At 42.4% G+C, this 24,848-nt stretch overlaps 1 protein-coding gene across 1 annotated transcript in view; it reads left to right on the forward strand.

Annotated features, from left to right (window-relative positions):
• VWDE (von Willebrand factor D and EGF domains) overlaps positions 1 to 24,848 on the forward strand; it is a 231,100-nt gene that overhangs the window by 66,736 nt on the left and 139,516 nt on the right. The window contains exon 2 of the mRNA XM_073677285.1: positions 23,880 to 24,064. Coding sequence (XP_073533386.1) covers positions 23,880 to 24,064 — 185 coding nt within the window. The remainder of the gene's footprint in view (positions 1 to 23,879; positions 24,065 to 24,848) is intronic.

Here is a 24,848-nt window from a genome sequence, read left to right on the forward strand (position 1 = left end):
GTGTCAGTTGTAGGTGATATGGTGCTTAGTCTGGATTCAGTTGCAGGTGATATGGTTCTTAGTCTGGTGTCAGTTGCAGGTGATATTGTGCTTAGTCTGGTGTCAGTTGCAGGTGATATGGTGTTTAGTCTGGTGTCAATTGCAGGTGATATGGTTCTTAGTCTGATGTCAGTTGTAGGTGATGTGGTGCTTAGTCAAGTATCAGTTGCAGGTGATATGGTGCTTAGTCAGATGTCAGTTGCAGGTGATATGGTGCTTAGTCTGGTTTCAGTTGCAGGTGATATGGTAATTAGTCTGGTGTCAGTTTCAGGTGATATGGTGCTTAGTCTGGTGTCAGTTGCAGGTGATATGGTGCTTAGTCTGTTGTCAGTTGCAGGTGATGTAGTGCTTAGTCTGGTGTCAGTTGCAGGTGATATGGTGCTTAGTCTGTTGTCAGTTGCAGATGATATGGTTCTTAGTCTGATGTCAGTTGCAGGTGATATGGTTCTTAGTCTGATGTCAGTTGCAGGTGATATGGTGCTTAGTCTGATTCCAATTGCATGTGATATGGTTCTTAGTCTGGTGTCAGTTGCAGGTGATGTGGCGCTTAGTCTGGAGTCAGTTGCAGGTGATGTCGTGCTTAGTCTGCTTTCAGTTGCAGGAGATATGGTGTTTAGTCTGGTGTCAGTTGCAGGTGATGTGGTGCTTAGTCTGGTGTCAGTTGAAGGTGATGTGGTGCTTAGTCTGGTGTCAGCTGCAGGTGATATGGTGTTTAGTCTGGTGTCAGTTGCAGGTGATATGGTTCTTAGTCTGATGTCAGTTGCAGGTGATATGGTTCTTAGCCTGGTGTCAGTTGTAGGTGATGTGGTGCTTAGTCAAGTGTCAGTTGCAGGTGATATGGTGCTTAGTCAGATGTCAGTTGCAGGTGATATGGTGCTTAGTCTGGTTTCAGTTGCAGGTGATATGGTAATTAGTCTGGTGTCAGTTTCAGGTGATATGGTGCTTAGTCTGATGTCAGTTGCAGGTGATATTGTTCTTAGTCTGGTGGCAGTTGCAGGTGATATGGTGCTTAGTCTGGTTTCAGCTGCAGGTGATATGGTGCTTAGTCTGGTGTCAGTTGCAGGTGATGTGGTGCTTAGTCTGGTGTCAGTTGCAGGTGATATTGTGCTTAGTCTGGTGTCAGTTGCAGGTGATATGGTTCTTAGTCTGATGTCAGTTGCAGGTGATATGGTTCTTAGTCTTGTGTCAGTTGCAGGTGATATGGTGCTTAGTCTGATTTCAATTGCAGGTGATATGGTTCTTAGTCTGGTGTCAGTTGCAGGTGATATGGTGCTTAGTCTGGTGTCAGTTGCAGGTGATGTGGCGCTTAGTCTGGAGTCAGTTGCAGGTGATGTCATGCTTAGTCTGCTGTCAGTTTCAGGAGATATGGTGTTTAGTCTGTTGTCAGTTGCAGGTGATGTGGTGCTTAGTCTGGTGTCAGTTGCTGGTTATGTGGTGCTTAGTCTGGTGTCAGCTGCAGGTGATGTGGTGCTTAGTCTGGTGTCAGTTGCAGGTGATATGGTGTTTAGTCTGGTGTCAGTTGCAGTTGATATGGTTCTTAGTCTGATGTCAGTTGCAGGTGATATGGTTCTTAGTCTGGTGTCAGTTGTAGGTGATGTGGTGCTTAGTCAAGTGTCAGTTGCAGGTGATATGGTGCTTAGTCAGATGTCAGTTGCAGGTGATATGGTGCTTAGTCTGGTTTCAGTTGCAGGTGATATGGTGCTTAGTCTGATGTCAGTTGCAGGTGATATGGTGCTTAGTCTGGTGTCAGTTGCAGGTGATATGGTGCTTAGTCTGGTGTCAGTTGCAGGTGATATGGTTCTTAGTCTGATGTCAATTGCAGATGATATGGTTCTTAGTCGGATGTCAGTTGCAGGTGATATGGTGCTTAGTCTGGTTTCAGTTGCAGGTGATATGGTTCTTAGTCTGGTGTCAGTTGCAGGTGATATGGTGCTTAGTCTGGTGTCAGTTGCAGGTGATATGGTGCTTAGTCTGGATTCAGTTGCAGGTGATATGGTTCTTAGTCTGGTGTCAGTTGCAGGTGATATTGTGCTTAGTCTGGTGTCAGTTGCAGGTGATATGGTGTTTAGTCTGGTGTCAGTTGCAGGTGATATGGTTCTTAGTCTGATGTCAGTTGTAGGTGATGTGGTGCTTAGTCAAGTATCAGTTGCAGGTGATATGGTGCTTAGTCTGATGTCAGTTGCAGGTGATATGGTGCTTAGTCTGGTTTCAGTTGCAGGTGATATGGTAATTAGTCTGGTGTCAGTTTCAGGTGATATGGTGCTTAGTCTGGTGTCAGTTGCAGGTGATATGGTGCTTATTCTGATGTCAGTTGCAGGTGATATGGTGCTTAGTCTGGTGGCAGTTGAAGGTGATATGGTTCTTAGTCTGATGTCAGTTGCAGGTGATATTGTTCTTAGTCTGGTGGCAGTTGCAGGTGATATGGTGTTTAGTCTGGTGTCAGTTGCAGGTGATATGGTGCTTAGTCTGGTGTCAGTTGCAGGTGATGTGGTGCTTAGTCTGGTGTCAGTTGCAGGTGATATGGTGCTTAGTCTGGTGTCAATTGCAGGTGATATGGTTCTTAGTCTGATGTCAGTTGCAGGTGATATGGTTCTTAGTCTGGTGTCAGTTGCAGGTGATATGGTGCTTAGTCTGATTTCAATTGCATGTGATATGGTTCTTAGTCTGGTGTCAGTTGCAGGTGATGTGGTGCTTAGTCTGGTGTCAGTTGCAGGTGATGTGGCGCTTAGTCTGGAGTCAGTTGCAGGTGATGTCGTGCTTAGTCTGCTGTCAGTTGCAGGTGATATGGTTCTTAGTCTGGTGTCAGTTTCAGGTGATATGGTGCTTAGTCTGATTTCAATTGCATGTGATATGGTTCTTAGTCTGGTGTCAGTTGCAGGTGATGTGGCGCTTAGTCTGGAGTCAGTTGCAGGTGATGTCGTGCTTAGTCTGCTGTCAGTTGCAGGAGATATGGTGTTTAGTCTGGTGTCAGTTGCAGGTGATGTGGTGCTTAGTCTGGTGTCAGTTGCAGGTGATGTGGTGCTTAGTCTGGTGTCAGCTGCAGGTGATGTGGTGCTTAGTCTGGTGTCAGTTGCAGGTGATATGGTGTTTAGTCTGGTGTCAGTTTCAGGTGATATGGTGCTTAGTCTGGTGTCAGTTGCAGGTGATATGGTGCTTAGTCTGATGTCAGTTGCAGGTGATATTGTTCTTATTCTGGTGGCAGTTGAAGGTGATATGGTTCTTATTCTGATGTCCGTTGCAGGTGATATTGTTCTTAGTCTGGTGGCAGTTGCAGGTGATATGGTGCTTAGTCTGGTTTCAGTTGCAGGTGATATGGTGCTTAGTCTGGTGTCAGTTGCAGGTGATGTGGTGCTTAGTCTGGTGTCAGTTGCAGGTGATATGGTGCTTAGTCTGGTGTCAGTTGCAGGTGATATGGTTCTTAGTCTGATGTCAGTTGCAGGTGATATGGTTCTTAGTCTGGTGTCATTTGCAGGTGATATGGTGCTTAGTCTGATTTCAATTGCATGTGATATGGTTCTTAGTCTGGTGTCAGTTGCAGGTGATGTGGTGCTTAGTCTGGTGTCAGTTGCAGGTGATGTGGCGCTTAGTCTGGAGTCAGTTGCAGGTGATGTCGTGCTTAGTGTGCTGTCAGTTGCAGGAGATATGGTGTTTAGTCTGGTGTCAGTTGCAGGTGATGTGGTGCTTAGTCTGGTGTCAGTTGCAGGTGATGTGGTGCTTAGTCTGGTGTCAGTTGCAGGTGATGTGGTGCTTAGTCTGGTGTCAGTTGCAGGTGAAGGAGCAGAAAAAATACCCATTAAGAAATATCTTTTAATTTAACATTTAAAAATGTGTACCAAATAGTACAGTTAGGACAAACTACATATATTGAGATGAGATACTAGATAATAAGGGGATGGTGGGGATAGTCATATAACAATCAAAAATTGGCCCTGAATAACCCTGGTAGAGGAGCTCTTCCTACCTAACAACGGAGTGATATCACCCTAAGGGTTAAGATGGTGCCCCCGCTCCACGATGGCTGTCCCTCACCTAACCCTAAATATCCCTACTCAAACACATACACACAAATGACCAGTAATTTCCAAATTGGTGAACTAAATATGTATCGAGCACACAATAATTATGTCAATAGGGATACTAAATAAATACATAGAAAATAGATAGGATCGCCTAAAAAAATATAAAGGCAGTCCTTAAAAAACAATAACCAATTGCAACATATACTGGTCAAACATTATATGACTTCAAAAATGTATAGCAATGGACTTATTCTTATTCAAATCTTTCTGAGGTTCCAGCTGGTATTTAGGCAAATGTCCCCTTCAGACCACAAAACAATATATATATATATAGCTGTGTGAACCAGGTCCAAGAAGTATTCGCAGCAAAACACATTCACTTCAAAAATACATCAGGTGCCCTTAATAGCAGTCCCTTTAGGCAGGTATAAAATCACCAGCAGGTAAACATGTCCCTTAAATATAGTCCCAAAATCATAAAAGGATCAAAAAAAGAAGAAATGTCCTAAATAGTCTCAGTAATTTCAAAAATAACAATGGACTTATCTTGTTCAGATCCTTCTGAGGTTCCGGCTGGTGTTCCGGCAAAAAAAATTCCCTTCAGATGCAACAGATGTGTAGCTGTATGAACCCGGTCCAGAAGATAGTCCCAGCAAAAACGTATAAACAGGTTACTTCAGTAGCACACCAGAAGTCCTTAGTAATGGTCCCTCAGGCAGGTATAGAGTCAGGTTACTTCAGAAGCACACCAGAAGTCCTTAGTAATGGTCCCTCAGGCAGATATAGAATCATCAGCAAGTAACATATATTTAAATATAGTCCCAAAATCGTCAACGGATCAAAAAGTCCCTTCAGAGTAGTCTCATACTCCCTACGCGTTTCATCCCCCCCTCCTTAATGCGGGGCTCATCAGGGGACAAATTTGTACTAGAGGAGAAAGGTGCACCGATAATAAGTGCTACCAAGTTAGAGTTCAGTCTAACTGTACTATTTGGTACACATTTTTAAATGTTAAATTAAAAGTTATTTCTTAATGGGTATTTTTTCTGCTCCTTGGTTTGTTAGTTAGTTTATATACCCTTTTTTCCAACGGTTGTTGGGTATTTTTCTGGTATTCGTCAGTTGCAGGTGATATGGTTCTTAGTCTGATGTCAGTTGCAGGTGATATGGTTCTTAGTCTGGTGTCAGTTGTAGGTGATGTGGTGCTTAGTCAAGTGTCAGTTGCAGGTGATATGGTGCTTAGTCAGATGTCAGTTGCAGGTGATATGGTGCTTAGTCTGGTGTCAGTTGCAGGTGATATGGTTCTTAGTCTGATGTCAGTTGCAGGTGATATGGTTCTTAGTCTGGTGTCAGTTGTAGGTGATGTGGTGCTTAGTCAAGTGTCAGTTGCAGGTGATATGGTGCTTAGTCAGATGTCAGTTGCAGGTGATATGGTGCTTAGTCTGGTGTCAGTTGCAGGTGATATGGTGCTTAGTCTGGTGTCAGTTGCAGGTGATATGGTGCTTAGTCTGGTGTCAGTTGCAGGTGATATGGTTCTTAGTCTGATGTCAGTTGCAGGTGATATGGTTCTTAGTCTGGTGTCAGTTGCAGGTGATATGGTGCTTAGTCTGGTTTCAGTTGCAGGTGATATGGTTCTTAGTCTGGTGTCATTTGCAGGTGATATGGTGCTTAGTCTGGTGTCAGTTGCAGGTGATATGGTGCTTAGTCTGGATTCAGTTGCAGGTGATATGGTTCTTAGTCTGGTGTCAGTTGCAGGTGATATTGTGCTTAGTCTGGTGTCAGTTGCAGGTGATATGGTGTTTAGTCTGGTGTCAGTTGCAGGTGATATGGTTCTTAGTCTGATGTCAGTTGTAGGTGATGTGGTGCTTAGTCAAGTATCAGTTGCAGGTGATATGGTGCTTAGTCAGATGTCAGTTGCAGGTGATATGGTGCTTAGTCTGGTTTCAGTTGCAGGTGATATGGTAATTAGTCTGGTGTCAGTTTCAGGTGATATGGTGCTTAGTCTGGTGTGAGTTGCAGGTGATATGGTGCTTAGTCTGATGTCAGTTGCAGGTGATATTGTTCTTAGTCTGGTGGCAGTTGAAGGTGATATGGTTCTTAGTCTGATGTCAGTTGCAGGTGATATTGTTCTTAGTCTGGTGGCAGTTGCAGGTGATATGGTGCTTTGTCTGGTTTCAGTTGCAGGTGATATGGTGCTTAGTCTGGTGTCAGTTGCAGGTGATGTGGTGCTTAGTCTGGTGTCAGTTGCAGGTGATATGGTGCTTAGTCTGGTGTCAGTTGCAGGTGATATGGTTCTTAGTCTGATGTCAGTTGCAGGTGATATGGTTCTTAGTCTGGTGTCAGTTGCAGGTGAAATGGTGCTTAGTCTGATTTCAATTGCATGTGATATGGTTCTTAGTCTGGTGTCAGTTGCAGGTGATGTGGCGCTTAGTCTGGAGTCAGTTGCAGGTGATGTCGTGCTTAGTCTGCTGTCAGTTGCAGGAGATATGGTGTTTAGTCTGGTGTCAGTTGCAGGTGATGTGGTGCTTAGTCTGATGTCAGTTGCAGGTGATATTGTTCTTAGTCTGGTGGCAGTTGAAGGTGATGTGGTTCTTAGTCTGATGTCAGTTGCAGGTGATATTGTGCTTAGTCTGGTGTCAGTTGCAGGTGATGTGGCGCTTAGTCTGGAGTCAGTTGCAGGTGATGTCGTGCTTAGTCTGCTGTCAGTTGCAGGAGATATGGTGTTTAGTCTGGTGTCAGTTGCAGGTGATGTGGTGCTTAGTCTGGTGTCAGCTGCAGGTGATGTGGTGCTTAGTCTGGTGTCAGTTGCAGGTGATATGGTGTTTAGTCTGGTGTCAGTTGCAGGTGATATGGTTCTTAGTCTGATGTCAGTTGCAGGTGATATGGTTCTTAGTCTGGTGTCAGTTGTAGGTGATGTGGTGCTTAGTCAAGTGTCAGTTGCAGGTGATATGGTGCTTAGTCAGATGTTAGTTGCAGGTGATATGGTGCTTAGTCTGGTTTCAGTTGCAGGTGATATGGTGCTTAGTCAGATGTCAGTTTCAGGTGATATGGTGCTTAGTCTGGTTTCAGTTGCAGGTGATATGGTAATTAGTCTGGTGTCAGTTTCAGGTGATATGGTGCTTAGTCTGGTGTCAGTTGCACGTGATATTGTGCATAGTATGATGTCAGTTGCAGGTGATATTGTTCTTAGTCTGGTGGCAGTTGAAGGTGATATGGTTCTTAGTCTGATGTCAGTTGCAAGTGATATTGTTCTTAGTCTGGTGGCAGTTGCAGGTGATATGGTGCTTAGTCTGGTTTCAGTTGCAGGTGATATGGTGCTTAGTCTGGTGTTAGTTGCAGGTGATATGGTGCTTTGTCTGGTGTCAGTTGCAGGTGATATGGTGATTAGTCTGGTTTCAGTTGCAGGTGATATGGTGTTTAGTCTGGTGTCAGTTGCAGGTGATATGGTTCTTAGTCTGATGTCAGTTGTAGGTGATGTGGTGCTTAGTCAAGTATCAGTTGCAGGTGATATGGTGCTTAGTCAGATGTCAGTTGCAGGTGATATTGTGCTTAGTCTGGTTTCAGTTGCAGGTGATATGGTAATTAGTCTGGTGTCAGTTTCAGGTGATATGGTGCTTAGTCTGGTGTCAGTTGCAGGTGATATGGTGCTTAGTCTAATGTCAGTTGCAGGTGATATTGTTCTTAGTCTGGTGGCAGTTGAAGGTGATATGGTTCTTAGTCTGATGTCAGTTGCAGGTGATATTGTTCTTAGTCTGGTGTCAGTTGCAGGTGAAATGGTGCTTAGTCTGGTTTCAGTTGCAGGTGATATGGTGCTTAGTCTGTTGTCAGTTGCAAGTGATGTGGTGCTTAGTCTGGTGTCAGTTGCAGGTGATATGGTGCTTAGTCTGATGTCAGTTGCAGGTGATATTGTTCTTAGTCTGGTGGCAGTTGAAGGTGATATGGTTCTTAGTCTGATGTCAGTTGCAGGTGATATTGCTCTTAGTCTGGTGGCAGTTGCAGGTGATATGGTGCTTTGTCTGGTTTCAGTTGCAGGTGATATGGTGCTTAGTCTGGTGTCAGTTGCAGGTGATGTGGTGCTTAGTCTGGTGTCAGTTGCAGGTGATATGGTGCTTAGTCTGGTATCAGTTGCAGGTGATATGGTTCTTAGTCTGATGTCAGTTGCAGGTGATATGGTTCTTAGTCTGGTGTCAGTTGCAGGTGAAATGGTGCTTAGTCTGATTTCAATTGCATGTGATATGGTTCTTAGTCTGGTGTCAGTTGCAGGTGATGTGGCGCTTAGTCTGGAGTCAGTTGCAGGTGATGTCGTGCTTAGTCTGCTGTCAGTTGCAGGAGATATGGTGTTTAGTCTGGTGTCAGTTGCAGGTGATGTGGTGCTTAGTCTGATGTCAGTTGCAGGTGATATTGTTCTTAGTCTGGTGGCAGTTGAAGGTGATGTGGTTCTTAGTCTGATGTCAGTTGCAGGTGATATTGTGCTTAGTCTGCTGTCAGTTGCAGGTGATGTGGCGCTTAGTCTGGAGTCAGTTGCAGGTGATGTCGTGCTTAGTCTGCTGTCAGTTGCAGGAGATATGGTGTTTAGTCTGGTGTCAGTTGCAGGTGATGTTGTGCTTAGTCTGGTGTCAGCTGCAGGTGATGTGGTGCTTAGTCTGGTGTCAGTTGCAGGTGATATGGTGTTTAGTCTGGTGTCAGTTGCAGGTGATATGGTTCTTAGTCTGATGTCAGTTGCAGGTGATATGGTTCTTAGTCTGGTGTCAGTTGTAGGTGATGTGGTGCTTAGTCAAGTGTCAGTTGCAGGTGATATGGTGCTTAGTCAGATGTTAGTTGCAGGTGATATGGTGCTTAGTCTGGTTTCAGTTGCAGGTGATATGGTGCTTAGTCAGATGTCAGTTTCAGGTGATATGGTGCTTAGTCTGGTTTCAGTTGCAGGTGATATGGTAATTAGTCTGGTGTCAGTTTCAGGTGATATGGTGCTTAGTCTGGTGTCAGTTGCAGGTGATATTGTGCTTAGTCTGATGTCAGTTGCAGGTGATATTGTTCTTAGTCTGGTGGCAGTTGAAGGTGATATGGTTCTTAGTCTGATGTCAGTTGCAAGTGATATTGTTCTTAGTCTGGTGGCAGTTGCAGGTGATATGGTGCTTAGTCTGGTTTCAGTTGCAGGTGATATGGTTCTTAGTCTGGTGTTAGTTGCAGGTGATATGGTGCTTAGTATGGTGTCAGTTGCAGGTGATATGGTGCTTAGTCTGGTTTTAGTTGCAGGTGATATGGTGCTTAGCCTGGTTTCAGTTGCAGGTGATATGGTTCTTAGTCTGGTGTCAGTTGCAGGTGATATTGTGCTTAGTCTTGTGTCAGTTGCAGGTGATATGGTTCTTAGTCTGGTTTCAGTTGCAGGTGATGTGGTGCTTAGTCTGGTGTCAGTTGCAGGTGATATGGTGCTTAGTCTGGTTTCAGTTGCCGGTGATATGGTGCTTAGTCTGGTGTCAGTTGCAGGTGATATGGTTCTTAGTCGGATGTCAGTTGCAGGTAATATGGTGTTTAGTCTGGTGTCAGTTGCAGGTGATATGGTGCTTAGTCTGGTGTCAGTTGCAGGTGATATGGTGCTTAGTCTGGTGTCAGTTGCAGGTGATATGGTGCTTAGTCTGGTGTCAGTTGCAGGTGATATGGTTCTTAGTCTGATGTCAGTTGCAGGTGATATGGTTCTTAGTCTGGTGTCAGTTGCAGGTGATATGGTGCTTAGTCTGGTTTCAGTTGCAGGTGATATGGTTCTTAGTCTGGTGTCATTTGCAGGTGATATGGTGCTTAGTCTGGTGTCAGTTGCAGGTGATATGGTGCTTAGTCTGGATTCAGTTGCAGGTGATATGGTTCTTAGTCAGGTGTCAGTTGCAGGTGATATTGTGCTTAGTCTGGTGTCAGTTGCAGGTGATATGGTGTTTAGTCTGGTGTCAGTTGCAGGTGATATAGTTCTTAGTCTGATGTCAGTTGTAGGTGATGTGGTGCTTAGTCTGGTTTCAGTTGCAGGTGATATGGTAATTAGTCTGGTGTCAGTTTCAGGTGATATGGTGCTTAGTCTGGTGTCAGTTGCAGGTGATATGGTGCTTAGTCTGATGTCAGTTGCAGGTGATATTGTTCTTAGTCTGGTGGCAGTTGAAGGTGATATGGTTCTTAGTCTGATGTCAGTTGCAGGTGATATTGTTCTTAGTCTGGTGGCAGTTGCAGGTGATATGGTGCTTTGTCTGGTTTCAGTTGCAGGTGATATGGTGCTTAGTCTGGTGTCAGTTGCAGGTGATGTGGTGCTTAGTCTGGTGTCAGTTGCAGGTGATATGGTGCTTAGTCTGGTATCAGTTGCAGGTGATATGGTTCTTAGTCTGATGTCAGTTGCAGGTGATATGGTTCTTAGTCTGGTGTCAGTTGCAGGTGAAATGGTGCTTAGTCTGATTTCAATTGCATGTGATATGGTTCTTAGTCTGGTGTCAGTTGCAGGTGATGTGGCGCTTAGTCTGGAGTCAGTTGCAGGTGATGTCGTGCTTAGTCTGCTGTCAGTTGCAGGAGATATGGTGTTTAGTCTGGTGTCAGTTGCAGGTGATGTGGTGCTTAGTCTGATGTCAGTTGCAGGTGATATTGTTCTTAGTCTGGTGGCAGTTGAAGGTGATGTGGTTCTTAGTCTGATGTCAGTTGCAGGTGATATTGTGCTTAGTCTGGTGTCAGTTGCAGGTGATGTGGCGCTTAGTCTGGAGTCAGTTGCAGGTGATGTCGTGCTTAGTCTGCTGTCAGTTGCAGGAGATATGGTGTTTAGTCTGGTGTCAGTTGCAGGTGATGTGGTGCTTAGTCTGGTGTCAGCTGCAGGTGATGTGGTGCTTAGTCTGGTGTCAGTTGCAGGTGATATGGTGTTTAGTCTGGTGTCAGTTGCAGGTGATATGGTTCTTAGTCTGATGTCAGTTGCAGGTGATATGGTTCTTAGTCTGGTGTCAGTTGTAGGTGATGTGGTGCTTAGTCAAGTGTCAGTTGCAGGTGATATGGTGCTTAGTCAGATGTTAGTTGCAGGTGATATGGTGCTTAGTCTGGTTTCAGTTGCAGGTGATATGGTGCTTAGTCAGATGTCAGTTTCAGGTGATATGGTGCTTAGTCTGGTTTCAGTTGCAGGTGATATGGTAATTAGTCTGGTGTCAGTTTCAGGTGATATGGTGCTTAGTCTGGTGTCAGTTGCAGGTGATATTGTGCTTAGTCTGATGTCAGTTGCAGGTGATATTGTTCTTAGTCTGGTGGCAGTTGAAGGTGATATGGTTCTTAGTCTGATGTCAGTTGCAAGTGATATTGTTCTTAGTCTGGTGGCAGTTGCAGGTGATATGGTGCTTAGTCTGGTTTCAGTTGCAGGTGATGTGGTGCTTAGTCTGGTGTCAGTTGCAGGTGATATGGTGCTTAGTCTGGTTTCAGTTGCCGGTGATATGGTGCTTAGTCTGGTGTCAGTTGCAGGTGATATGGTTCTTAGTCGGATGTCAGTTGCAGGTAATATGGTGTTTAGTCTGGTGTCAGTTGCAGGTGATATGGTGCTTAGTCTGGTGTCAGTTGCAGGTGATATGGTGCTTAGTCTGGTGTCAGTTGCAGGTGATATGGTGCTTAGTCTGGTGTCAGTTGCAGGTGATATGGTTCTTAGTCTGATGTCAGTTGCAGGTGATATGGTTCTTAGTCTGGTGTCAGTTGCAGGTGATATGGTGCTTAGTCTGGTTTCAGTTGCAGGTGATATGGTTCTTAGTCTGGTGTCATTTGCAGGTGATATGGTGCTTAGTCTGGTGTCAGTTGCAGGTGATATGGTGCTTAGTCTGGATTCAGTTGCAGGTGATATGGTTCTTAGTCTGGTGTCAGTTGCAGGTGATATTGTGCTTAGTCTGGTGTCAGTTGCAGGTGATATGGTGTTTAGTCTGGTGTCAATTGCAGGTGATATAGTTCTTAGTCTGATGTCAGTTGTAGGTGATGTGGTGCTTAGTCTGGTTTCAGTTGCAGGTGATATGGTAATTAGTCTGGTGTCAGTTTCAGGTGATATGGTGCTTAGTCTGGTGTCAGTTGCAGGTGATATGGTGCTTAGTCTGATGTCAGTTGCAGGTGATATTGTTCTTAGTCTGGTGGCAGTTGAAGGTGATATGGTTCTTAGTCTGATGTCAGTTGCAGGTGATATTGTTCTTAGTCTGGTGGCAGTTGCAGGTGATATGGTGCTTTGTCTGGTTTCAGTTGCAGGTGATATGGTGCTTAGTCTGGTGTCAGTTGCAGGTGATGTGGTGCTTAGTCTGGTGTCAGTTGCAGGTGATATGGTGCTTAGTCTGGTATCAGTTGCAGGTGATATGGTTCTTAGTCTGATGTCAGTTGCAGGTGATATGGTTCTTAGTCTGGTGTCAGTTGCAGGTGAAATGGTGCTTAGTCTGATTTCAATTGCATGTGATATGGTTCTTAGTCTGGTGTCAGTTGCAGGTGATGTGGCGCTTAGTCTGGAGTCAGTTGCAGGTGATGTCGTGCTTAGTCTGCTGTCAGTTGCAGGAGATATGGTGTTTAGTCTGGTGTCAGTTGCAGGTGATGTGGTGCTTAGTCTGATGTCAGTTGCAGGTGATATTGTTCTTAGTCTGGTGGCAGTTGAAGGTGATGTGGTTCTTAGTCTGATGTCAGTTGCAGGTGATATTGTGCTTAGTCTGGTGTCAGTTGCAGGTGATGTGGCGCTTAGTCTGGAGTCAGTTGCAGGTGATGTCGTGCTTAGTCTGCTGTCAGTTGCAGGAGATATGGTGTTTAGTCTGGTGTCAGTTGCAGGTGATGTGGTGCTTAGTCTGGTGTCAGCTGCAGGTGATGTGGTGCTTAGTCTGGTGTCAGTTGCAGGTGATATGGTGTTTAGTCTGGTGTCAGTTGCAGGTGATATGGTTCTTAGTCTGATGTCAGTTGCAGGTGATATGGTTCTTAGTCTGGTGTCAGTTGTAGGTGATGTGGTGCTTAGTCAAGTGTCAGTTGCAGGTGATATGGTGCTTAGTCAGATGTTAGTTGCAGGTGATATGGTGCTTAGTCTGGTTTCAGTTGCAGGTGATATGGTGCTTAGTCAGATGTCAGTTTCAGGTGATATGGTGCTTAGTCTGGTTTCAGTTGCAGGTGATATGGTAATTAGTCTGGTGTCAGTTTCAGGTGATATGGTGCTTAGTCTGGTGTCAGTTGCAGGTGATATTGTGCTTAGTCTGATGTCAGTTGCAGGTGATATTGTTCTTAGTCTGGTGGCAGTTGAAGGTGATATGGTTCTTAGTCTGATGTCAGTTGCAAGTGATATTGTTCTTAGTCTGGTGGCAGTTGCAGGTGATATGGTGCTTAGTCTGGTTTCAGTTGCAGGTGATATGGTTCTTAGTCTGGTGTTAGTTGCAGGTGATATGGTGCTTAGTCTGGTGTCAGTTGCAGGTGATATGGTGCTTAGTCTGGTTTTAGTTGCAGGTGATATGTTGCTTAGCCTGGTTTCAGTTGCAGGTGATATGGTTCTTAGTCTGGTGTCAGTTGCAGGTGATATTGTGCTTAGTCTTGTGTCAGTTGCAGGTGATATGGTTCTTAGTCTGGTTTCAGTTGCAGGTGATGTGGTGCTTAGTCTGGTGTCAGTTGCAGGTGATATGGTGCTTAGTCTGGTTTCAGTTGCCTGTGATATGGTGCTTAGTCTGGTGTCAGTTGCAGGTGATATGGTTCTTAGTCGGATGTCAGTTGCAGGTAATATGGTGTTTAGTCTGGTGTCAGTTGCAGGTGATATGGTGCTTAGTCTGGTGTCAGTTGCAGGTAATATGGTTCTTAGTCTGGTGTCAGTTGCAGGTAATATGGTGTTTAGTCTGGTGTCAGTTGCAGGTGATATGGTTCTTAGTCAGATGTCAGTTGCAGGTGATATGGTGTTTAGTCTGGTGTCAGTTGCAGGTGATATGGTTCTTAGTCAGATGTCTGTTGCAGGCGATATGGTTCTTAGATAAAACATAATTCGTTTTGATTGTTCATTGGGTTGATTGACATCCTGTTTAAGCTGCATGATCATCGTGAAACAAGCTTTTTTAAGAGCATTCGTTCACAATAATCTTTCTGTGTAAATGCAACTTAGTCTTCTTTCATCTACCAGTGATGTGGCTATCTATGTGCTTAGTGCATCTTGTAGTCAGTCATGGTATGACACCTTGGTTTGTATAGGCACAAATCTGCATCTACCAGTGACTTCAGAGCCACATGTGGAGATGATTTATTGCATTATGGAAATCTGGTGGAAATAATACACACCATAAAATAATGCTTGTATGTGAGAACAATGCAATTCTATAGTATACTGTTATCAGACGTGATCCAAGGGCAGACTAGATCAAAGATGGGAAAATTAAAGCGCTTGCCCTGTGTGTCAATTACGCTAAGTTCATAAATGCATTTTGACTTTTCTAACTGATATCACTGTTCAGACTCGCTGACTCCTCATATACAGTGCAGCCTCATCACCTATATACAGTGCAACCAAATATCATCTATATACAACGTGATCTGTGTGGTTCTGTCTTACTGTCCGTCATTTTAACACGGTAAACAGGGAAGCATACAACACTGCTATATGTCAAAAACAATATGATAAAATCTGAGAATCTGATGTGAACATTACCGCAGGAAAGATTAGAGAAAAGGTGATTCAAAAGTTTCCAAGCTCTTTTCCCCCCTCTGAACTTGGCGCTTGGTAAAGTTTTGGATTATTTGAGCTAAACTGCTTGCTAAGAATCAATGCTTTATAAATCCATTTAAAAAGTTAAAGCTGTTAAGCAATACATCCCTGTGCAAAATGACTTCACACATGATACTTGTATACGGTGCAGCCACATGTCCTCGATACATAGTGCAGCGATATGCAGTTATATGAAAAAGTTTGGGCACCCCTATTAATCTTAAGCTTATTGTTTTATAAAAATTGGTGTTTTTGCAACAGCTATTTCAGTTTGATATATGTAATAACTGTTGGACACAGTAATGTTTCTGCCTTGAAATGAGGTTTATTGTACTAACAGAAAATGTGCAATCTGCATTCAAACAAAATTTGACAGGTGCATAAGTATGGGCACCTCACCAGAAAAGTGACATTAATATTTAGTAGATCCTCCTTTTGCAAAAATAACAGCCTCTAGTCGCTTCCTGTAGCTTTTAATGAGTTCCTGGATCCTGGATGAAGGTATTTTTGACCATTCCTCTTTACAAAACAATTCCAGTTCAGTTAAGTTTGATGGTCGCCGAGCGTGGACAGCCCTCTTCAAATGATCCCACAGATGTTCAATGATATTCAGGTCTGGGGACTGGGATGGCCATTCCAGAACATTGTAGTTGTTCCTCTGCATGAATGCCTGAGTAGATTTGGAGCGGTGTTTTGGATCATTGTCTTGCTGAAAGATCCATCCCCTGCGTAACTTCAACTTTATCACTGATTCTTGATCATTATTGTCAAGAATCTGCTGATACTGAGTGGAATCCATGCGTCCCTCAACTTTAACAAGATTCCCGGTGCCGGCATTGGCCACACAGCCCCAAAGCATGATGGAACCTCCACCAAATTTTACTGTGGGTAGCAAGTGTTTTTCTTGGAATGCTGTGTTTTTTTGCTGCCATGCATAACGCCTTTTTGTATGACCAAACAACTCAATCTTGGTTTCATCAGTCCACAGGACCTTCTTCCAAAAAGAAATTGGCTTCTCCAAATGTGCTTTTGCATACCTCAGCCGACTCTGTTTGTGGCGTGCTTGCAGAAACGGCTTCTTTCGCATCACTCTCCCATACAGCTTCTCCTTGTGCAAAGTGCGTTGTATAGTTGACCGATGCACAGTGACACTATCTGCAACAAGTTGATGCTGCAGCTCTCTGGAGGTGGTCTGAGGATTGTCCTTGACTGATCTCACCATTCTTCTTCTCTGCCTTTCTGATGTTTTTCTTGGCCTGCCACTTCTGGCCTTAACAAGAACTGTCCCTGTGTTCTTCGATTTCCTTACTATGTTCCTCACAGTGGAAACTGACAGGTTAAATCTCTGAGACAGCTTTTTGTATCCTTCCCCTGAACAACTATGTTGAATAATCTTTGTTTTCAGATCATTTGACAGTTGTTTTGAGGAGCCCATAATGCCACTCTTCAGAGGAGATTCAAACAGGAGAACAACTTGCAAGTGGCCACTTTAAGTAGCTTTTCTCATGATTGCATACACCTGGCTTTGAAGTTCAAAGCTCAATGAGGTTACAAAACCAAAAAAAGTGCTTTAGTAAGTCAGTAAAAAGTAGGTAGGAGTATTTAAAACAAGAAAATGATAAGGGTGCCCATACTTATGCACCTGTCAAACTTTGTTTGAATGCAGATTGCATTTTCTGTTAGTACAATAAACCTCATTTCAAGGCAGAAACATTACTGTGTCCAACAGTTATTACATATATCAAACTGAAATAGCTGTTGCAAAAACACCAATTTTTATAAAACATTAAGCTTAAGATTAATAGGGGTGCCCAAACTTTTTCATATAACTGTATCTGCGATATTCAGTGCAGTCACATCAGGCCATATACAATGCAGTTATATGTCCCTCATATACAGAGCAGAAACATGTACCTTATATAAAGTGCAGCCACATTTCCATCATGTACAATGTGGCCACATGTCACCTACAGTGGGTACGGAAAGTATTCAGACCCCATTAAATTTTTCACTCTTTGTTACATTGCAGCCATTTGGTAAATTCTAAAAAGTTCATTTTTTTTCTCATTGAAGTACACTCTGCACCCCATCATGACTGAAAAAAAACAGAAATGTAGAAATTTTTGCAAATTTATTAAAAAAGAAAAGCTGAAATATCACATGGTCATAAGTATTCAGACCCTTTGCTCAGACACTCAGACGCCGGCAAACAGCTGACAAATACTATTGAGATCTCTGCTACTGGAAGTGGAATGGAAGAACAAAGACAAAACAATTTAAATAATAAAAATATGGGAGGAAGAGAAACCAATCACAAACTAAAATGTTTTTATACAAATGCACAAAGCATGGGCAACAAACAAGGAGAATTGGAACTACTAATGCAGGAAAAGAAATATGATGTCATTGGAATCACTGAAACTTGGTGGGACGATACACATGATTGGAATAAAAGGCTAAAAGGATACAACTTATTTGCAAGAAACAGACTTGATAAACGAGGAGGAGGTGTTGCATTGTATGTTAGAAAAGCGAATATCTGCACAGAGATTGAAGCTTCAGAGACTGGGAGTTCTGTGGAAACTCTTTGGGTAAGAATACAAGGAGAGAACAACGGAAAGGACACCATTGTAGGCATTTACTACAGGCCACCTGGGCAAGCTGAAGATATGGATGAACTCTTTAAGTATCAAATGACCAAGTTCTCCAAAAAATATGACGTAGTGGTCATGGGAGATTTCAACTATCCAGACATTTGTTGGGAATCTCTCTCAAGTAAAACTAACAGGTCAAGCAAATTCTTATCCTCTCTTGCTGACAACTTTATCTTCCAAAAGGTAGGGGAGAAAACAAGGGGATCTGCTACTTTGGATCTAATCCTTATAAACAGGGAGGAAATGGTTGAGGAGGTAAAGGTGGCTGGGACCCTAGGAGGCAGCGATCATGCTATTATAGAATTTTGGATAACTAGAGGAGGAAGACCTGAAGACTCAAACTTCAAGGTTAGATTTTAGAAAGGCAGATTTTAAGAGACTCAGAAAGAGAATAGGAGGGATCCAATGGCTGGATGTCCTTAAGGACAAAAATGTCCAGGAAGGATGGGAAATTTTTAAAAATGAGATTCTCAAAGCACAATCGTTAACAATCCCGAAAAGTAGGAAGAATGGGAAGCATTTAAGGAAACCAGGATGGATGAACACAGAACTTAAACACATGCTAAAAAGAAAGAAAGAAATGTTTATCAAATGGAAAGAGGGAGGCATATCTAAACAAGATTATAATGCAATCTGCAGATCCTGCAGGGCACGTATCAGGTTAGCTAAAGCTGACAATGAATTAAGGCTTGCAAGAGATGTCAAAAGCAATAAAAAAGGATTTTGGGGGTATGTCAAAAGTAAAAGAAAAGTCAAAGATGCTATAGGATTTTTACAGGATGAAAATGGAGAAATGGTAAGAGAGGATGTTGAGAAGGCCGAACTTTTTAATTCCTATTTTGCATCTGTTTTCTCTCAGAAAGAAAATGTAACATCAACTGATCTTCACTGTCCTTTAAAAGGAATAGAAGAATCCAAGTTATCTGTAAACAGAGAGATTGTGAGGGAATATTTAGCTAACATAAATGAGTTCAAGTCTCCAGGTCCAGATGAATTACACCCCAGAGTACTGAAGGAGATCGTAGAAGAAATTTTAGAACCACTCTCCATAATCTTTGAAAATTCTTGGAGAACAGGAGAAGTCCCAGAAGACTGGAGAAGAGCAAATGTTGTTCCTATCTTCAAAAAGGGGAAGAAGGTGGACCCAGGGAACTATAGGCCGGTGAGTCTGACTTCTATACCAGGAAAGATCTTTGAACAAATTATTAAACAACATGTATGTAAGTACATGGATAAGAATGAAGTGATTAACCAGAGTCAGCATGGGTTTGTAACTAACAAGTCATGTCAGACTAACTTAATTTCCTTCTATGACAGAATCACTGACTGGGTGGATCAGGGAAATACTGTAGATATAGTATATCTTGACTTCAGCAAAGCATTTGACAAAGTATCTCACACCATCCTTATTGAAAAAATGACCAAGTATGCAATGGACCAGGCAACTGTTAGGTGGATTCATAACTGGCTTAGTGATCGGACTCAAAGGGTGGTTGTAAATGGCTTCACATCCAGCTGGATGAATGTCTCAAGTGGGGTACCACAGGGCTCCGTCCTGGGACCTGTATTGTTCAACATCTTTATCAATGATTTAGATGAAGGAATTGAGGGTAAACTGATTAAATTTGCTGATGACACAAAGCTAGGAGGGATAGCTAATACTAGAGAAGAGAGAGAGAGGATTCAAAAAGACCTAAATAAACTGGAGCAGTGGGCAGCAACCAACAAAATGGTTTTTAACAGGGAAAAATGCAAAGTACTACATCTGGGCAATAAAAATGAAAAAAGCATATACAGAATTGGAGGAATAGAGCTAAGCAACAGTACATGTGAAAAAGACTTAGGTATACTAATAGATCATAGACTGAACATGAGTCAACAGTGTGATGCAGCAGCAAAAAAGGCAAATACAATTGTGGGATGTATTAACAGAAGCATACAGTCTAGATCACGTGAAGTCATTATCGGTCTTTACTCCTCTTTGGTCAGACCTCATCTGGAATACTGTGTACAGTTTTGGGCACCACATTTTAAAAAAGACATAGACAAACTGGAGCAAGTTCAGAGAAGAGCGACCAGAATGGTGACTGGTCTGCAAACCATGTCCTATGAGGAACGGTTGCAGGATTTGGGAATGTTTAGCTTGCAAAAAAGACTGAGAGGAGACTTAATAGCTGTCTACAAATATGTCAAGGGCTGTCACATTGTAGAAGGATCATCTTTATTCTCATTTGCACAAGGAAAGACTAGAAGCAATGGGATGAAACTAAATGGGAGGAGACACAGATTAGATATTAGAAAAAAACTTTTTGACAGTTAGGGTGATTAATGAGTGGAACAGGCTGCCACGAGAGGTGGTGAGTTCCCCTTCAATGGACGTCTTCAAACAGAGGCTGGACAGACATCTGTCTGAGATGATTTAGTGAATCCTGCTTTGAGCAGGGGGTTGGACCAGATGACCCAGGAGGTCCCCTCCAACTCTACCATTCTATGATTCTATGATTCTATGATTCTATGACCATCAGCTGATTGCTGACACTGGTAATCATCTGATCGGTCTCGTGACTGATCAGCTGATGCTCACCATGGGAACATTCGCAAGAATGTTCCCAGGGTGTTAAGTTCACCGGGGCTGATCAGCTGATCTTCAGCTGATGAACCCCAGTCACCTCCTGCAGCAATGTACACTGACAGCGGGTGATTTTACACCCCTGTCAGTGTACATTGCTGTCTTCCACAGCAGTGACATCAGTGATGGCTGATGTCACTGCTGTAGAAGTGACCCAGATTGCCGCGGGACACTTGGCGTAAGTGTGGTCTGCGTTGTTGATGGCAGACAGGTGAGGAATATGGTTGTTTGTTTTTTTAAATTTTTTTCAGGAAATTGAGGGCTTTGCGGAGGCATGTAATAAAAAATTGTTGAACCATGTGTGTTTTATTTCATTAAAATACTTTATTCTGGCCGTGTCTTTTATTGAAAAAGCGCCGACCACTTTACTACGCGATTAGTAATCGGGCCTCCATTACTAACCTGGGCTTCACGTCAGCCGCCAATACAAGACTGACGTGAACCCCAGCCCAATTACCCCACTCTCGCTCGCCACCGCAACAGGGCAGTGGGAAGAGCGAGGCTAAGTGGCAGATTTGGTGCATCTTATGGATGCGCCATTTCGGGGACTGCTGAGGGGTGATATTATTAGCCGTGGAGGGGGCTAGTATCCATGGCCCCTTCCCTGGCTATTAATGTCAGCCTGCAGCTGTCTAGTTTAGCCTTTGCTGGTTAGATTTTATAGGGGGACCCCACATCAATTTTTTTCGGGGTCCCCCTGTAATCTAGCTAGTAAAGGCTAAACAAACAGCTGTGGGCTGATATTAATAGCCAGGGAACATTGTTGGCTAATGGTCCCATCCCCGGCTACTAATCTGAGCCCCCAGTGGTCGGCTTTCCCTCTGCTGGTTATAAAAATAACACGGGAGCCCACGCCATTTTTTTTTTTTAATTTTAGGCTCTGTGCCCATAATTCAGATGTAGCAGCACTTTGGACGCAAACTTTTTCTGCGTCCAAAACATTGCATTCTATTGAATGCAAGTAAATCCACATGTGTTCACTGAACCGTGTGGATTTATTGCATTCAATACTTTCTAGTGGTCAAATTTCTGTTGCGGAGACTAGCGACTCTGCAAGAGAATTTGACATGCTGCGGCCTTGAAAGACGCGCCGCATGTCAGGGTCCACGGGTGATGCGCAGCCTCTGATGCACGCATAGTGGACATGGGATTTCTAGAAATCCCATCCACTATGCTGTAACATCTGGACGCTGTGTGTCTGACACTGTATATACGCGCAGCGTGAAACCTGCAGCGGCTCCTGACCGTGGCCACGTACCCAAACTCACCTGCAGCGTGTCATTTTCTGTAGCGGAAATGCCAGTCTGCACTACAGATTTTGACCAATTTAAGTGTCATTGTATGCGGTGGATTAACATGTACCAACAACAAAAGTGCGGCATTAGAACACTGTGTTTTGGATGCAACATAAATACATTGTGTCCAAAGCGCTGCTGAGTGCTGATCGGGGGGACTTAGCGGCTAACAAACCATCTGTGAGATGTTAATTATGGCCAGGGAATATGTTTGCCTAATGGCACCTTCCCAGGCTTATAATAACAGCTCACAGTAGCCGCATAAATTACATGAATAGAAATGCTAATGAACACTGGGTGAATAGGTATTGCTGACACCTAGCTCTTTTGTGTGGTGATGACAAGGTGTCAATCAGACCTTTTCATGACCAAACTTATTTAAAGTAAAGAGTTAAATAAACACACAGACACAGTGAAAACTCTTGTAAACACTTTATTTGAATTACAGCAGACACATTCTTTAATCATTTAAGTAAACCAATATACTCACCCCAGTTCTGATGGCAATCCAAGGGTTTAAGCAATGTCCCACCAAATAACTTTATTTATCTCCAAAAAGCATTCATTGATGTACAAAAATGCTTCAAAAAACACTTCAGAAATTGCATGTAAAAACCGAGTCAAAATGTAAAATCCGCATGCGTTTTTTCTGCCAGGGAGAGAGAAAAACACACTTCAAATCCATATCGTGCGAACATACCCTTATACAGACCACTGGTGCCAACACAGAGGGAAGAGGCCAAAAAGATTTTTAACCCTTCCCGTTATGCCATCCTACCATGGCTTCCTCAGGGATATGATTTGTATGTGTCCACCCATATTTATGATATTATATACATTGTATTTATTATGATATACATGTGTTTTTTTCTAGGGGATTTTTGTATTTTTTAATCATGTTTTTACCTATGGTGTCTGTTTGGTGAATCTAATAAAATTCATACCTTTTTCTCGTACATTGGTATTTGATATATATTTTTCACATTTAAGATGTTTGGTGCCTTTCTTGTATGAAACATTAACATTCTTGCTGCAGTTAGACAGATATCATGGGAACTGTTTCCAATTTGCAGCAGATTATTGTTACCAGATGCAATGTTATCTGCCATTGTTATTCTGCAAGGTGACTGCACAATCCCCGTACAGGACGTTATATATGGGATTTGGACCCCCGTCCAGATGTCTCCTCCATGTGTTTCCAGTTACGTATTTATCAAAGAGTTTGAAAAAAGTAACAAAAATAATTACAGTTGACCCTGGATAGTGAACCGTATGATAACCGAGGTACAGTCATGGCCCCATCTGCATGTGCTCAGCGTGTTCTGCCCTGGGCTTGTGCTGGTCGCTCCAGGCTCGCCTGTAAGGTTTCCTCCCACACTCCACAAGTTGACTTGTTTGAAAATGACCGTCCTATGTTTGTCCTAGGAAATAATCTCTAAGTAGAAGCTGCAAGCAAATCACAGCATACATAAGATGCAACCTGAACAATTAAAGGGATTCTCTTTTGTGTACAAGACCTTCTCCTATTTCCATATTTTGCAATAACCCTTTAAAGTCCTGACGAATTTATTTATTTAATTTTTTTGCCATAATTTTTTTTTTCTTCCTGTTCTTTTAAAACGCATACTGAAAAATGGGGAAAAAAAATTCCATGTGGAGTAAAATAATTTTTAGGGCATTCATTGTGTTTTAAAAATGACTGAAAAATATGATTCTCCAGAATAGAAGTCTGAACTCTATTATTATTATTATTTCTATTATTTTATCTAAAAAAAAAAAAATGTTTCTTTTTTTATTTCTCTGCTGATGCTGTGTGATGGCAGGTTTTTTTTTTCAGGATTTTAGTTTTTATTTATACCAATTTTGATTTAAAAAAAAATAAAATCATGCTTTAATAGCTTTTTTGTTGCACTTTTGGGGGAAATGTAACAACTGAAAAAATTGCAATTTTGGAGTCTTAATTTATTTTTCTTTTCAAAGTTTAATGTACAGTTTAAATAGTTTTATATATTGATTTATTGGACTTTTATGGATACAACAATACCAAAAATGTCTTTTTTTTTTAGAACTTTTATTTTTTTTTTTCATTTTTAGATGGGGAAAAGGGGGTTAACTAAACTTCCATATTTTTAAATTTCTTATTTTTTTAATTTCTCTTTTTGCTTTATTTTTTAGTCCTCTCAGGGGACTTGAACCTGCAATAGTTTGAATTGTTCCTACTACATACTGCAATGTTACTGTATTGCAGTATGTAGCATGTCTGAAGTTCCCTTATGAAGCAGAGCCTGAGGCTGCACTTCCCAGGAGGACTAAAAAGGCAGTCATGGGGACCTTCAGCAAGCAAAAACATACATCGCATCTTGTTTAAGGCACAAAGGGAACAGAGGTGGCGCTCCATGGATTTGCAGGAAAAAAAGCCTAAAGTTGACTGCAAAAATGTATTTTTTTTTAGGAACAAAATGACTGCAAAGTAATGACCAGTTTGCTTTATTTCTTCTTTTTTATAGACAATATGCATAATCCAGTCTGTATACAATAACATTGGTTCATATGTCCCTACAGCTCCAGAGTGTTCACCCACGGGACATAAGATCCTTCAGAACCCCTACAGAAGTCTGGCCTTTGATTCCAGCAGACTCCAGCAATCTGCTATTCATGACCTGATATGTGACCATTCTCTCACATCCGGATGGTACAGATTTATGATTTTTGATAAACCTGCTGAGATGCCAACCAAGTGCGTGGAGGTATTGGTACTGCCAATCTTGATTAAACATAGGTAGAGTTTTCACACAGTTTAAAAAAAAAAAATCCACAATTAAACTATTATAGGACTGTTCACTGTGTACAAGAAAATACAGTTGTGCTCAAAAGTTTACATACCCAGGCAGAATTTTTTCTTTCTTGGCCTTGTTTCAGAGAATATGAATTATAACAAATAAACTTTTTCTCCACTCATGGTTATTGGTTGGGTGAAGCCATTTATTGTCAAACTACTGTGTTTTCTCTTTTTCAATCTTAATGACAACCAAAAACATCCAAATGACCCTGATCAAAAGTTCACATACCCTGGTGATTTTTGGCCTGATAACATGCACAGAATTTGACACAAATGGGTTTGAATGGCTACTAAAGGTAAAATCCTCACCTGTGACCTGTTTGCTTGTAATCAGTGTGTGTGCATAAAAGCTGAGTGGGTTTCTGGGATCCATAAAGACTCTTGCATCTTTCATCCAGCCACTGACGTTTCTGGATTGTGAGTCATGGGGAAAACAAAAGAATTGTCAACGGATCTACGGGAAAAGGTAGTTGAACTGTATAACACAGGAAAGAAATATAACAAGATATTCAAGGAATTGATAATGCCAGTCAGACCGCGTTCAAACTGTGAATAACAAATGGAAAATTAGGGGCTCTGTAAAAACCAAACCACAGTCGGGTAGACCATCAAAAATTTCGGCCATGTATGACATGCAGAAGTAGTGCTGTTGCTTTAAAAAGCATTCAGCAACTATTAGAAGTAACACAAGC

Source organism: Phyllobates terribilis, unplaced genomic scaffold (assembly GCF_046119375.1).
Source record: "Phyllobates terribilis strain yellow unplaced genomic scaffold, ASM4611937v1 Scaffold_4__5_contigs__length_816908805, whole genome shotgun sequence".
NCBI classification, from domain to species: Eukaryota; Metazoa; Chordata; class Amphibia; order Anura; family Dendrobatidae; genus Phyllobates; species Phyllobates terribilis.